Source organism: Onychostoma macrolepis, chromosome 05 (genome assembly GCF_012432095.1).
Source record: "Onychostoma macrolepis isolate SWU-2019 chromosome 05, ASM1243209v1, whole genome shotgun sequence".
NCBI lineage: Eukaryota > Metazoa > Chordata > Actinopteri > Cypriniformes > Cyprinidae > Onychostoma > Onychostoma macrolepis.
The window spans coordinates 25,237,303-25,254,322 of NC_081159.1; the positions used below are offsets into that span (position 1 = coordinate 25,237,303).

At 36.1% G+C, this 17,020-nt stretch overlaps 1 protein-coding gene across 2 annotated transcripts; it reads right to left on the bottom strand.

Annotated features, from left to right (window-relative positions):
• Positions 1-1,030: 1,030 nt before the first annotated feature.
• On the bottom strand, positions 1,031-16,904 carry sympk (symplekin). Of its 2 annotated transcripts, none has more exons than XM_058774755.1 (27): positions 16,757-16,904; positions 15,697-15,803; positions 15,513-15,578; positions 15,365-15,418; positions 15,201-15,274; positions 14,539-14,665; positions 14,196-14,445; positions 11,140-11,310; positions 10,813-11,052; positions 10,557-10,708; positions 9,917-10,067; positions 9,566-9,794; positions 8,391-8,541; positions 8,072-8,307; positions 7,186-7,267; positions 6,937-7,050; positions 6,708-6,855; positions 6,375-6,535; positions 5,805-5,913; positions 5,609-5,709; positions 5,009-5,099; positions 4,570-4,671; positions 3,259-3,446; positions 2,976-3,152; positions 2,230-2,337; positions 1,578-1,784; positions 1,031-1,468 (listed from the first exon to the last, which is right to left on the bottom strand). In XM_058774755.1, exons 2-27 carry the CDS (start codon positions 15,790-15,792, stop codon positions 1,310-1,312), a joined length of 3,744 nt encoding a protein of 1,247 aa, XP_058630738.1. In that variant the 5' UTR covers positions 15,793-15,803; positions 16,757-16,904; the 3' UTR covers positions 1,031-1,309. The 2 variants fall into 2 exon arrangements, with proteins under 2 accessions (XP_058630738.1, XP_058630737.1); XM_058774754.1 differs by having other exon boundaries at positions 1,031-1,471.
• Positions 16,905-17,020: the final 116 nt, after the last annotated feature.

Consider the following 17,020-nt stretch of genomic DNA (forward strand, 5'->3'; position numbering starts at 1 on the left):
AATGAGAGAATTTAAATTTTTGGGTGGAGTATTCCTTTAATGAGCCAGATGTGATGCAGAGGCCAGAAATATATTCCAGACAGAATATAAGAAACTGAGTTGAATTAAAGATGAGTAACATAGAATTAAAACATACAATAGCCTATTGACTTTTTGAAAAAGCCACTTTTTTTGTCGTCTACTTAACGCCTCTGGCTGTAACAATTATTCTTCTTTTAATTGTTTATTTGGGGCATTTCGATTTTTGCTTCAGCAAATACTGATATATAGTTTTTTACTGATTAATAAAATTAATTAATGAGCAAATCATGTAATTATTTAGATTAAATAATAATTCATTGACAGTCCTACTTTTTGCTCAATACACTATTTTTATAAAACAACTTATCGACTCCCATGTAGTAATCACTAACCATGATTTACAATTAGTTTAACACACAGTCATTCACTTTTTGGAGATTTTTGTAACATTTAATATGAAAAGTAATCATAGTACGGCCATTAAACATGACGTGTATTTAAATTCTTATCACTGATTTTATCTGCACTCCGTCTTGTGCATTCAGCTAATATAGTACACAGACAGCTAATGGCTACATCAGAACAGACAAAAATAATGAATAAACTTAGCTACCTTAATATGCTTCCTCACATTTGATGTCAAAGAAATTTTGAAGCCAGAAATTTGCCTAATGAAAGTTGTAAGGATTTGCTTGATGCATAAAAACAAACATCACTAGCTTACATGTTTGAGGGTCCAAGAACCATATTTAATGTGTGAAAGATAAAATAAAAACGCAAAAAATGTAATGATTACTTTTCTATTTGAAATAAAATTGTAGGGAGTAAAAAGTACTATTTTCCTTCATAAATGTAATCAAGTAAAAGTACAAGTAGTCATTTTAAATTGTACTTGAATAAAGTACAAATACCCTAAAATAATACTTAAGTACAGCAATCAAGTAAAATTACTCTAGTATTTTACACCCATGCCAAATGTCAAAATTAACGTAATAACGAGAGTTTGAAGTACAGAGACCAGTGATTTGTTTCTCATTTTCACAGGCTGGATATTGCATTTTATTCTAGAAATGAAAACATTGTGGCACATACAAAATCAACTTATTTTCCAAGTAATTTGAACACGTCATAACCTCTAAAGTAATTAACCAAAATATTACATTTCATTTTTACTTCTAACTTACAGATACACAGTACGCTGAACAAAGCAGTATAGAAACATAGACATCTAGACAATATAGACATCTTCCCAGAGTCAGTGCATCCATTCAGTCTTATTTCACTGGCATCAGTCCACGCTGCTTTCTTCTGCTTCTGGAGCCACATCCTCAGACTCTTCTTTGGGTTGGTCAATCGCATCCACAGGCGTGGCAGCTGAATCCTCCATGGGTTCCTCTGTCTTCTCTGACATGGAGGTGGACTGTGAAGCCTCCTCAGACACCTCCATCTGCTGAAGGTTAAAGTCATTAGTCAGCCAGTGCTATTCACTCTTGTACTGGTCTGCATGGGTGCCATGAATGATGATGATGATGATAATAATAATAATAATGTTTTACCTTCGATGCAGCTTCAGACGTGACCTCCAGAGCAGTATGATCGGTCTCTCCTTGCTCCATGGGCTCTTCTTCTTCTTCCCTCCTGGCTGGGATCTGTTGTTGTTGTTGAGGTGGTGGTGGTGGTTCAGTAAACACTATGGGAGTTGGGACTGGAGGTTCTGCTAGTGATTCTGGTGCAGGCATTGATATATGCTTTGGTACAGGCACCTTAATGAACATAAGTGGGCAAGACAGCATTTTATTGGTGGATTATCCAAAGTCATAAGCATCCAACTAATTTCTGTAATGTTTGTTGTATTTTGTAGAGATCAACCGACATATAATAACCAGTTTATGTGGTCGATAACTCTGATAATTAAAATTGAATTAGAATGTCATATCTCCAGTGAAACTGAAAGACTTCTCAATGGTGACGTGTGTCAGACTTCTCCAGTCATTTAGTCTGCCTAAACCCGCCCCTTCATTATCGACTGCAAGCTTGCATTCACTTTTGAGTTCAACGTCCACATCTCCAAATGCAAATCAACAACTCGTGAGTAGAATCATGAAACCGACCTACATTTTGTCTCCTTTTGACAATCTGTTACACTCGGATATACATCACAAAACTGAAGAAAAGATCTGTCGCTTCTTCAGTTTCATCGCAACATACCTCTCTCTCTTCTATTATTTCTGGATGAAGTTCAGGTTGTGGTTCTGGTTCTGGCTTCCTGCTGTTAGCCTCCAGAACAGACATTATAGATGCTGGAATGTGGGCTTGCTACAGAAACAATAAAACAACATGCATAAATCAAAATCATTTAGAAGCGAAAATGTATAACAGGTTTAATAAGTTACAGGTAACAGGTTTTCTCTTCTAAAAGACTTGGAACAGCATTATTCAAGTATCCTCTAAAACAATAATAATAACAATATACGTAAATGTTTTTACATAATATTTATAAATATTATAATAAATATTAAATTAATTAAATTATTTTTATATGTTTTCAATTTTAGTTGAAGTTTAGACATTTTATGTTTTTGTTAACATTAACATTTATAAATGCAATTTATAATATTATAATATACTATAATATTAGTACATATTAATATTTTGAATCAGCTTTTGTTTTATATTTTCAATATTCAATTTAATTTTAGTCATTATGTGTTTTTGTCATTTTATTATTTTTATATTTCTATTTGAATTCAAGTAAATTTTTTGTCATTTTAATATTTCAAATAGATTTTAGATTTTATTTCAGCTTCATTTGAATTAATTTATACAGTTTTTAATAGTTTCAGTTGACGATAATACAGGTGTACACAGTATATATAGATGACAGGTCTCACTGACCATTCATTTCCCAGATAACTCCTATTTGGGATAAAACCTGCAAGTTTTGTGATACGCACTTGGTGAGGGGTGAAGGAGTGAACATGCTGTAGGAGGGGGTCCCTCATCTCCGGGCAGCGCTCAAACACACTAGCCAGTTGTGGAGGAGGCAGCTGGAGGAGAACGTTGTAGGACTGGGGTTTGGTGCGCTGGCAGCACTTTACAAAGCCCTCCCACACTTTAGGATACTTCCACACCTGTACAATCAATCATCAAATATTACAATGACAGAGGAGTATGATGAGATTATGTATGAGAACTTGCGTCGATAATGAGCAATGATAAAGGGTTCAGTCCACTGACCTGTTTGAGGATAAGTCGGGCTAGGATGTTCATGACGAAACCGGCCAGGCGAGGGTACATAGTGAGGGACTGGATGACCGTACGCATCAGCAGTATGGGGAGAGGCGTCTGCTCCATCAGCTGCTGCATCACCACAGCCAGCACCTCGGACGTGTACACGTTCTTCTCCCCAAAACACAGGTTAGTGGCTACAGAGGAAAAGAAAACAACATGGAAAGTTATGAAAAAAAAAAAAAACATTTAAAAGAATGACAAGACAAGCAAAAGAGGCAGTGACACTTCCCACTATGTTGCAGCCATTTACATTTTGATTATTAATATATTCAATTATACAAAAAAATATAAACTACGTCAACATAATGACTAAGACAGCTTCATACAAACGTTTGCTTTATAAACTACAAAATAAGAACAAAGCAGGGGGGACGTATACCGGTTTGGGAAGATTTTTGGTCTTATGTGACGCTGTCTTCCCATGTGACACAATAATTTTGACTTTTTCATTATTATTATTTATTTATTTATTTATTACTTATTTATTAATTATTATTGTTATTATTATTTTTCCTTTAGTATTCTGTCTATCCTTGTTATTTTCAGCCACTGTATATTCTGGCCTTACATGCAGTATTTGTATAAATCGGTAATTTGTGTTTTGTATGATATTGTCATGAACCGGATGAAAACAATAAAAACTTGAATTATAAAAAAAAATATATATATATATATATATATAAACTACAATAAATTCAACTAATTAAACTAGAGGCCACCTACCTCTCTGTGTGTGTGTGTGTGTGTGTGTGTGTGTGTGTGTGTGTGTGTGTGTGTGTGTATATATATATATATATATATATATATATATATATATATATATATATATATATATATATATATATATATATATATATATAATTAATGGATGTGGATCAGTTTAAAAAAAAGTGTTTAAAAAGGTTTTTAAAAAAACACAGGTTTCTATGCATTAATAGATTATTTTCACATTGAACCTCCAAATTAATGTGTATAATAACAAAAGGCAGTATTTGATATATTTGATATATTTTAAAATGTTTAATTTTTTTTAAATGTTTTCTCTTTTTTTCCCAAATTCTGGGGATAAAATGAATAATTATAACCAAGGCCATATTAGTATAAAATTTACAGAATACAAAAAATGATAGTGTTTTTTAACAACAAATATTCACCACAATTATTTTTCTGCCAGTCTTAATATATATATTTGCTGAAAGAAAAAGATGCAAAAGGCTGGATTTATGTGCAGGGACTCAAATGAATGTGAGATGGTACCTTTGATGATTGACTTCATGTCACACTTGGAGGAGTCAATGTTGTGTAAGGCGATGAGGAGCTCTCCAGGAGTGAGCGGAGACATGGAGGAACTGCCCTCACCTACAGAACAAACAAACAATTAAGTTCACTAGAATTCTATTGATCTAAAGCAAAAAAATTACATTTAAATGACATTATTCTGAAAAGACGCTTTCGTCAAACCTAGAATACATAAGATGAAAGATATATATATATATATATATATATATATATATACACACACACACACACGTATATATATATATATATATATATATATATATATATATATATATATATATATATATATATATATATATATATATATATATATATATATATATATATAAAGTTATAATTTAAAAAAAAAAATTTAGCAGTAGCAGCACACATGCACAAGAGAATAAGCAGGTATTACTGTGTTGAGTGCCCAGCAGTCTGTTGAACACCTCCTTCACCACGATGGGATTGAGTTTGATGAGTTTTGGTAGAGCCTGGATCACCTCATTCTGTTCAACACAATCAAGATACCAATATGAATGCAGTCTTCAAAGAGCCCTTCTCACCTTTAACCACCTTTAATCAAGCCGTGCAAATTTTAAATTTAGGGGTAGATGTGATTAACATGTTAAAGTTAATTAATACAAACAACAGAGATTCATCTTTTCATTTTTCACATAAGAAATAAAATATAAAACAAGTAATTTGCAGTTTAGGCCTGGCTTTCAATTATACTCATTTTATACCCAGAAAGTGGAAAACATATAAGTGATACTTGCCTTCTTTGACATGACTTAATGAAAAGATGCCATTAAAAATATTCAAAATGTCAAATATTTCAATTATTGAAGTTACAGTATGTTGTTTCCACATTCATTTGCAGATCAAATGTAATTGTGTTTGCAAATTTCAATGTTACATGCAATTAATTGTGATTAATTAAAGAAATCTGTGTGATTAATTAATTACTTTATTTTAAATGTTTATTTTTAAGTAGGACAGATGACATGAGGCAAACCTTCTCCAGGCCATTGATAACTGGGATGAGGAAACGAACATCTGGCACTCGCTTATGATAAAGATCCCTCACCCTCTCCACCAGCTCAGGAGATGGAGGCACTGTGAACACGAAACAATCCACAAAGGGCAGCATTTACTATACAGAGATGCATATAGACACATTCATTTTTTCTAATTCACACACACACACACACCTTTATCAGTGAGTATGTGCAGACAGCGAGTGACCAGCGTCTCTGCTCCTTTAGGACAGTTCTCCACCAGGAGCAGCAGGTCAGGAGAGCTCATTCCCATTCCTCTTATCTATAAAAACATTTATGGAAAAAAAAAAAAACTATTAAAATGATTATAAATGCAATCACAATTAGAGTTTTTTCTTCTTTTAGTCCACATCTGTTAACCGTGAAGCCAGTTTTATGCTAGTGTACAATGATGATACTAACTCATTAAAATTAAAAAATGTTGTTAATTGAAATAAAGCTGAAATAAAATTAATTACAATTAATTAATTAGAATTAAAGCTAAAAAAAATGATGGAAGCACATAAAACTAAAATGAAAATACAAAAAATAATAAACATGCAACAAGGCAAATGGTGTGATTTAGTTCTGTTCAGTTCCCATGCTATTTTAGTACACATAACGTGTACGCAAACAAATAACATAAAATGAAAACCTCAAATCATCAGGATAATAAGACGGAAAAAATCCATTTGAAAAAATTCAGTTTTGGATGAAAGGCATTAGTGGACGAGAAGGTCTTACAGGCTGTTCGATGACCCTGAGCACACTGCGTTTGATGTCGGCGATGGCCTCGGTGTAGACAGAAGCCAGCTCATGCACCAGACGATGGTTGAGGGGAAGGAGGGAGAGATAGAGGTAAAGGCACTGCCGCACTGTCTCCTCTGTCCAGGAAGCCGCCACCTCTGAAGACACAGAAGGATGGAACAAAGGCAACAGAGTTTTAGGGCACAATACACCAGTGAGCTATTTTATCATAGTATCAAGTTAAAGTATATTTAATACACAGACCATGAACCTACTCAATTATATATTTAAAAAAGTGATAGATCTGAAGACTAGGAAAAGTCTTTGAACCTGTATCCTCTCCTACTCCAAACAGAAGAGAAGGTGGGTTTGGGTGGACCAGAAACTGCATGTAGGTGAGAGCAAACTTCTCAATGCAGTCCTTCAGATGTTCCTTCTCATACATGCGCTTGATGAAGCTGAGAGCAGTAGACCGCACCTGAACATCAGTGGGGATTGTTATTATACTGCTATGAAATTAATTAATGAAATAATGAATGACAGATGCTTAGAGGTTAACCTTTTCTTTTTCGTGAGAGCTGAGGTTCAGAAGGACATTGAGGTACTGGTACTGTCTGGAGGGGCGTTTGAGGATAAGCTCCTTTAATGTGGACATGCCCAGGTAAACACGTGACTGAAAGACAAATATGGAACATTAGAACATTTTATATGTAAAGATGATAACACGCTGCTTGTCGAGAAGAAAACACTGTATACATGATGGCATCAGAAACTTATAATAGGGGTTAGTTGTGGTAGTGTGGCTGACCTCGTCCTCACAGTAGCGTTGAATCACCTCCAGTGCAGAGTCTGTAATGACCGGAGCCTCCAACACAAGCTTGGTGAAAAGCCTGTGATCAATGAAATTCAGAAATAGTTACAAAAATTTTAAACATATCAAAATACACATTTTTATAAGTTCACATAAAACAAGCACTGAATTTGTGTAGCTAGCAAATTCATACGAAATACATTCAGGAAATTCAAATGTCCTGCTGCATGACATGCTAAACTCCATCCAAAACCATTTTGGCAATTATTTCATATTGATGTAGATTTCATTATCTCATTTAATTGAAAAACTACCTGGAATATATGTACTTTTAAATATTCATGTCACACTGTAGGACAATTAAAATGAACTAATGAAGGCAAATTAAAATGGTGAAAATCCTAAAAGAAATAAAATATGCACTTTCATTAGTAGATTACTACAATTTTAACCAAAAAAAAAAAAATAATAATAATAATTACACATTATGCATCTTTAAATGTTACCCATTCAAAGATAAATGCAGTACAATTCATGACAGGGTCTGCCAAACTGGAGTTTGAGAGCTAATTATAAGCTAATAATTAAATTAAATATAAAAATGCAAAATTAAAATAAATAAGTACTAAAATAATAAATATTTGTTTACTTGCATGTCACGTGACCCTTTACCAACAGAGAACCATTAAATTATTGAAATCTTAACTTAAAATCTGAGAGAGGACTTTAAATAAGCATTTTAGGTCAAAGGGATTCAGGTGACAAAAAGACTCTCCTAATGTACGAGCACTGTCATATCTGCAAGCAGGGAAAAAATTGCACCTTTAACATTCTGATGAATTATGTTGATAAATAATTTGTGGTGTTATGAGGTGATTCTCACCCATCCCTCTGCTCAGGTTTCTCCTGCAGGCCGGACAGCAGTGTGAACAGACAGTGCTCATAGCTGTCCAGAGAACCCGAGGGCTGCTGACTCAGGTATTCATTGTACTCGTGGAACAGCAGAGAAAAGGCCAGCTCACTTCTGCCCCGCATATCCTCCAAAATAAACTGCAACAAGTCATTTTTCTTCCCACCCTCAAACTGGGTCACCAACCGTGCAAGCAACTTCACACGGACCTGGGAAAAGATTAAAACAGAGATGTGGACTTAGTAAAACGGATATAGTGGCTGAGGTAGCAAGCACCCAAAAGCAGACTCACATGGGACATCCCACTCTGTGCAATGGCCTTTTCTGATTGGAGGATCCGTCTGATGGCCGTGTTGGCGAGTTTCTCTATCTGAGTCTCTGAAAACGGCTGCACCACGTCGGCCAATTTGAACACTTTTTTTCTGCCACTGGCACCTGGAGCTCTGAATAGGGGTTAATGGGGAGGAAAACAAAAAGAAACAATCAATCAAACCAAATGTTTAAAACTAGAGACAACACAGAAATACAACATGATATCTTATCTCATCTCTTTTTGGCTGCTACCATTAGAAGTATCTGTACACTGGATTTGGCAAAGTTTAAATACAACAAAATATATCAAAATAAAACTGACATTGCTTAGTGTGATAGTCATATCAGCCATATCATATATTTGTCAGTGTCTCAGAGCAGCTTGGTTCATTTACTGTGAATTAGGCTGCTACGAAGTGCTGAAAAACACAGTATCATGAGTTGCATATGCGTAAATGAACACAGTGATGTGTGTTGCTCTGAAACCTATATTTGGCAAGCAAACCAAAATAAAACTTTGGGTGTTTAACTTTTGAAAAATAAGAAATTATGAAACAAATATTACTACTGTAATTTTAAAGTGAACAAAAAAAATTTAGTAAATATTTTTTACAGTATAATTTTTACAATATATTTATTTTTTTAATCATTTTATTAATTTATATGCAGAAGGGTCAAAATAGTGGGAATGTAGGCTAAACTATGAAAATAATATGGAAAAGTGGAAAGTCTATTCAAAAATAAAAGTATTTACCAAATATTTGTGTGTGCTATGTTTTTTGTTTGTCAGAGTATCACACTATTAGCTTAGTGACATTTTAAACATTTAAACGGAGTCACAACCGTAGAATGCGTCACTTGACTAGCACTATTTGGGTTTCTGCCTTTGGAAATAGCTCCAAATCAGTTTCTTATGAGATTGTGTTTTAGTTAGGATGCTGCCATTCACTGTGTCTACACCGGACACGACAGCTGTCTACACTGGATCTGCAAAAACAACCGTTAAAAATCATTTGAACTTTGTGTCAGTACGTCATAAATAGAATGCGGCATTAGTTTACTGTGCCATAGAGAGTAAGGCAGCTCATTAGGTTTTAGAACAGCTAATATTTATTTTCGTATTTAAAACTCTTTGTGTCTATGTTGTCCTCTTACTTGGGCTGTGTGGTGGGCAGTATGGGCTCAGGAAGCTTCTTGATCTGAGGTGCCTCTTCGGTGACAGGGCTCTTGTAGGCCGCTGGTTGCGCCCCCACCACTGAGATGGCTTGACCCAGAGACACAGCAGACAGTTTGCGGATGATGAGAGGGTCTTTGGAGCTGGACTCACCTGCTCCACTGTCTTCCTCCTTCACCTCTTCATCTCGAGCTTTACACAGCTCCAGCCCTGCGCAGGAGGAGAGCAAAGAGATGATGTACGTCATGTAATGTTACGCTACACAAACCCGCTCACAGTCTTTACAGCTGTGCTGACAAGAACTAAAGGAGTTTATCTCTTTATCCCTTCACCTGGTCCCAGTCCAGCCCCAGTCATCTGTGTGGCCATCAGCCTAGCTAAATGTTTGATCTGAGCATCAGTGCCGGCCGATTCTACAGGTGTGTAGGTGGCCTGGAAAGAGGCGGGCATCACTTCAGGCAGGTAAACCATACTGATGAGCACCTGCATTGAAACAAAAAATAGAAAATGTCTAAGTTAACAGACGTATAAGTTACAGTACTAAGCAAGACTGTGTGCTACTCATCACACTTCCCAGATTTTTTTAACAAATAATTTTTTGCAAATATACTTGCTGTTTATATTTAGTCTTTTGATTTAGATTTAAATGATTATTGTTTTTAGATGTTTTCAGAAAGTCCCACAATGGACAAACTGATGTTATTATGCATGCTTGCGAACAGGTTTTTCTCTACACCAGCATTTTACCAAACAGAGTTCACAAGGGAACTGCAGGGGGTTCATGAGTTGATGAAAATATAATAAATGAAATGAAAAATGTAAAATGTACATGAACGCAAAGGACTGCACAATTAAACCAAATAAAATTGAAACTGCAGGTATAAAATTCAAAATAAATACTGATTTTTTTTCTGCTGCCTGTCTGAGATTAAAGCATGGTACTGTGTTCATTTAGTATACACCAGTACACACCAGGTTGGCCACATTCTCTGGGTTCAGCAGAGGTAACAGGAACTCAGCAGTGAGATCAATGGCTGATTGGGTGCCAGCAGAGGAGGATGGTTTTGGGGTGACGACTGGAGCTGGTTCTTCTTTATCATCATCATCCTCCACTAGAGTGGCCTCTTCAAGCACAAACAAGGCGTTATTCCTCTTCAATCGATCAAGGCCAACAACTGACCCACAACAATGACCCACCCAGCTCATTAAAACAGCAACAGCAACTCACCCATCTTGATCCTCTTGCCCTCGACATAGGGCTCATGGTGGAGTCTCTTACGAGGCTGTACAACGGCTGGCGTGCAGCGGGTGATCTCACTCTGAGACATGCCAAGGTCCAGCAGCAGAGTGGAAATCTGGCCCTGGAAGTCCACGCTGCTGGGGTGCTTCAGCACCGAGACCAAGTGCAGCTTCAGGTTCTTGCGCACACTGCTCACTTGAGACTTAGCCAGAGTCGGGGGTAAGTTAGCTGGGGAGCCCAGCAAAACAGATTAAGAACAAAAGAAAGTAGTAGATTTGCGTTCGACTCTGAATAATGTCAGTGGATGGAACTCACCATGTAGCGTCTCGTATGCTTGCACCACCTCAGACATGAACATGGGCCGCTGTCTGGCCAGCGTAGCCAGTGATCCCAGTGCAGTTGTGAGATTAATGCTGGAGATGGCAGGGTGCACCATAAACTTTAACAACTGCTCCAGAGCCAACTTTCCCTCCTCACACAAGGTGTCTTAGAGCAGGACAGGAGGAAGTGAAGAAGATAAGGAGAGAAGAAATGGAAACAAAAATAAAAGAATGAAAATGTTTCTGTAAAACTTTTAAAAGTCTTGACATTAGGGCAGTACGCTTTGGGGGGGGGGGAAAAGTCCAAAAAAAAAAATATTCTGTGATTTTTCTGATAAAAATTGTGAGAAAAAATAAAATTCCAGGTTTGCTGTTCTTGGCTGCTAAATTTGTCATTGTTATATATCAATATGAATATTAAATAAAAAATAATACTATTAATAATGATTATTATTTTTTGTTGTTACTAAATAAAAACATTAAACAAAATATGAAAAATTATCATTTCAATATTTAAGTGCAATAAAACAAATCTAATACAAAAAAAGTTACACTTTATTTTAAGGTGTCCTTGTTACAGTGTAATTATACATTTAAGTACTAAGTAATATTAATTAACTACATGTACTTACTATATGATTAGGATTAGGGTTTGGTTTAGGGTTACTTGCATGTAATTATGCATAATTTATTGTTATTATAATAGTAAGTACATGTAACGTGTAACAAGGACACCTTAAAACATTGGTCTCAAACTCAATTCCTGGAAAAAAAAAAAAAGTATTTAAGATATACAGTGAGGAAAATAAGTATTTGAACACCCTGCTATTTTGCAAGTTCTCCCACTTAGAAATCATGGAGGGGTCTGAAATTGTCATCGTAGGTGCATGTCCACTGTGAGAGACATAATCTAAAAAAGAAAAATCCAGAAATCACAATGTATGATTTTTTAACTATTTATTTGTATGATACAGCTGCAAATAAGTATTTGAACACCTGTCTATCAGCTAGAATTCTGACCCTCAAAGACCTGTTAGTCTGCCTTTAAAATGTCCACCTCCACTCCATTTATTATCCTAAATTAGATGCACCTGTTTGAGGTCGTTAGCTGCATAAAGACACCTGTCCACCCCATACAATCAGTAAGAATCCAACTACTAACATGGCCAAGACCAAAGAGCTGTCCAAAGACACTAGAGACAAAATTGTACACCTCCACAAGGCTGGAAAGGGCTACGGGAAATTGGCAAGCAGCTTGGTGAAAAAGGTCCACTGTTGGAGCAATCATTAGAAAATGGAAGAAGCTAAACATGACTGTCAATCTCCCTCGGACTGGGGCTCCATGCAAGATCTCACCTCGTGGGGTCTCAATGATCCTAAGAAAGGTGAGAAATCAGCCCAGAACTACACGGGAGGAGCTGGTCAATGACCTGAAAAGAGCTGGGACCACCGTTTCCAAGGTTACTGTTGGTAATACACTAAGGCGTCATGGTTTGAAATCATGCATGGCACGGAAGGTTCCCCTGCTTAAACCAGCACATGTCCAGGCCCGACTTAAGTTTGCCAATGACCATTTGGATGATCCAGAGGAGTCATGGGAGAAAGTCATGTGGTCAGATGAGACCAAAATAGAACTTTTGGTCATAATTCCACTAAACGTGTTTGGAGGAAGAAGAATGATGAGTACCATCCCAAGAACACCATCCCTACTGTGAAGCATGGGGTGGTAGCATCATGCTTTGGGGTGTTTTTCTGCACATGGGACAGGGCGACTGCACTGTATTAAGGAGAGGATGACCGGGGCCATGTATTGCGAGATTTTAGGAACAACCTCCTTCCCTCAGTTAGAGCATTGAAGATGGGTCGAGGCTGGGTCTTCCAACATGACAATGACCCGAAGCACACAGCCAGGATAACCAAGGAGTGGCTCTGTAAGAAGCATATCAAGGTTCTGGCGTGGCCTAGCCAGTCTCAGACCTAAACCCAATAGAGAATCTTTGGAGGAGCTCAAACTCCGTGTTTCTCAGCGACAGGCCAGAAACCTGACTGATCTAGAGAAGATCTGTGTGGAGGTGGGCCAAAATCCCTCCTGCAGTGTGTGCAAACCTGGTGAAAAACTACAGGAAAGCGTTTGACCTCTGTAATTGCAAACAAAGGCTACTGTACCAAATATTAACATTGATTTTCTCAGGTGTTCAAATACTTATTTGCAGCTGTATCATACAAATAAATAGTTAAAAATCATACATTGTGATTTCTGGATTTTTTTTTAGATTATGTCTCTCACAGTGGACATGCACCTCGATGACAATTTCAGACCCCTCCATGATTTCTAAGTGGGAGAACTTGCAAAATAGCAGGGTGTTCAAATACTTATTTTCCTCACTGTATATGTGGTCTTTGTGGATTTCATCCAGGCTACAAAATTTGGACAAAATGTGTGATTATTTATCAATGTGACAATTAAATAGCAATAATAATAGTAATTATTGTTATTATTATTAATTATAAATATTACTACCAAATAAATATTACTATTGCAGTTTCACTGAAAAACATTTTGAAAAAATCAAGTACTTAAGAAAAACAATACAATAATTTTATTTAGAGTACAATTGTAAAATTACAATGCTAATATTTATGATTATCTTAATTTCTTAATTTTCAAATGTTAAACCATTAAGTTTTTATTTTGTCGTAAAACCACAGGGAGCCCTTAAAGCTTCACCTTTGCTGGCAACAGCTAATTTACAAGCACATCTCATTTCAAGTGAAGAGGGTTGGCGCATGTAGCTTTCCCAAATGAATAATAAGCAACCCAAACTCAAATGCAGAGATGAGTGTGAGCGGAGCAGCATTTACAGCAAACTGAGGCACTCTGAGCCACTGAAAATACTGATTTATGAGATGATTTCGTGCCGCACTTCACTCAAACAGGCAGCATATATTTATTTAATTAAAACGATAATCATATTGCAAGCCATATTGTTATTTTGGTATTATTTTGATTAATTTTGCAGCCTGTGTTTGAAAATGTGATTCTGCTCCTACCATATCGAATATACGTGTGGTCTTTGGGGATTTTGTCCAGGCTGATGTCTCCCTCCTGTTTCTTGGGCGTGTCAGAGTCAGATGTCCGTGGTGACAGAGTGATGATGAGGGACTCTGTGAATTTGATGGCGTGAGTGCGAACTCCATCGTTATCGGAGTCTAGCAATGCCAGAACATCCTCTTTCATCTGGGTCACCATATCCCAGCATGCCTCCTGCATGTCCGAGACACTCTTAGTGCGCACCAGCCACTAGCAGAACAAACACAGACCATGTCAGACACTTAAAAATATCAGCCCAGCCAAACTATGAATACTGTATATTTAAGTGAAAACAAATGATACCTGTAAAGCCACTTTGTATAGCTGAGTGAGCGTCAGAATGGCCTTCTTCACCACATTCACACTCTCATCTCTCATCAGCATGTTCAGGTTGGCAATCAGCCTCAGCAGAAGCTCATTGTCTCTTTTACTAAATAAACAAGTGTCAACTCTTTAAGGACTAGTCATGAAGAATATATAAAGTATTGGAAAGAATTTTGTATAAAGTGCAATATGAGTCAATCTATTTCTCAAGTGGTCCAGTGGAGGTTACTTGACCATTTTTATTTTTCTTAATTTTAAATTTGAGTAATTATTTTTATGTATTGTAATTCAAAACCACCATTTTTTAAATTTTGTTTTGCATCTTTGTGTCTTGGCCCACAACAAATGATATTTTTTTTCCACTTCCATAATGGGATGGGTTTGAGTTAGCATGCAGAACATTTACGATTTGAGACTTACCTTAATTTTTTATGGGGCAAAGAAAGTGCAATTTTTTTTTACTTTCAAATTGATTATTTCTGATGAGTTACCAGACAAGAAGGTTAAATCTTTACAGATGTAAGTCCACTATGTAACTACATCCTGCTGTAACAATTTTGAGTATGAGATTCCAACCAACTTTAGAGATTTTGGACCACTTGGGATGGACTGACCCGTATTCAAGATCAGCCAGCACTCACCATGCCTCCACAATGAATCCAATGACAAACTTTCGCACCTCTATTGACTTATCAGTCTGAAATGCGATGATTTCCTGTAGAGGATAGATAAAAGTGTGAATGTAATTCCTGCGTCGGCTCATGTACTTACTTACACAAGCTGGTGAAGATGGTTCAGTACTTACATCCAGAAAATTATCAAGCAATGAAGGGTCCTTGTTGATAATCAACTCCTGCACCTAATAATAAAAAAAATGTAGAGAACAGACCTAAATAATCATGTACACTAAACATCTGATTTTTATGTTTACAATATAAAAAGACTTTCAAAACCTGTTTGAGAACAATAAGCTTTTCCTCTGTAGAGATGAGCGCTGCCTGGTTTAACAATTCCACCACCTGATGGAGAAACGCAATCAACACCAAACTGCCAAATGCCACATTTGCAACAAACAAACAAAAAACAGCAATAACTAGTGTGGTTACTTTTTAATAAGTTATGATGGCCCAGTGTTACCTTCTCGCTGGTGGTCATGTCAAAGGTGGTGTCGTTCTCATTGTATACCTGGGAGGCCACGCTACCATGCGCTTGTTCTCCCACACCTGACGCCATCACGATAAAATCTAAAAAAGCGCATCAGATGTCTGTGAATTTATGCAAATTAGTGTATATTTAATTAAATAATGCATCATTTGCATATTTATGCATTTCAGAACACTTGTAATGCAAAACACTTAAAAGTACTGTGATTAATAAAAAGGAAGAAATATAGTGGTATATATTAGTTAAAATGTTTAACCTGTGGTGTCCTGCCTTAATACAAGAAGCACAAATCAAATAAATACAAGACGAAACAAAAGACATTGCCCTAATCTACAAAGGTCAACTGTCAGTTCAGCCATTAGATTATTTAGACAAGAATAGTAATTCCTTAAAATGCTTACTACTTTTACATTAAAGAAATACAGGATTTTTACAATATATAAAGATATGCAGTATATAATATAATGGAACTGTTACACAATACTTTAAACATCACTGACTTCAGTATCAGGACCACCGTATTATATCTTTATTTATCATGCCTACTGTTACAGTTTATACAGATATTAGAGCATACGAATTTTAGAGAGATTTAACGAGGTAATGTAGTGTAATATTAAACAGTACACTTAGTTACCATCAGTGCATCTCCTACTCTGCTACTCGAGTAAATACTCCAAAAAAATGATGGGGTATACAGTGTCCATGATGCACATAAATGGCTGAAATCATTTTAGGAATGTCTAACGTTACATACAGAAATGTGTACCTAGTTCATTTCTCGTAATAGTTAACTTACATAATTGGGCTCATTACAGTTAGATTTCAGGCTTCCCGACCGTCCTAAATTAGCGTATTTAGTAAATGATGAATAACACAGACATCTTAAATTTACTGAAAAGAAATTATTTTAAATTCTATAATAATGTGGGGAATTAAATTTCATAGACTTGAAATCTGTCGGTTAGCACTGACGCTAATAAGCTAACTTTTAGGCAAGAAAAGAGTTAATAAAGCACAAAACGTATTTTACCTTACTCAGTCTTTTTTATGATAACTTCTCACGTGGAAATTACATATCCATATTATTAATTTTGTTACAAATTCACCACTACTAGCAATCACTATCAATAGCAATTCATTTGCGCCATGCTAAGAGGAGAACAATCTACTTCCGGGGTTGAGCGTACACGGCATACGCTTCATGGGATATTGAGTTTTTGTTTTGTTTTTTGTTTTTTTTAAATCCTCTCTTGAACATACCGGTAATAATTTACTGGAAATTGAGTTGTTTTTG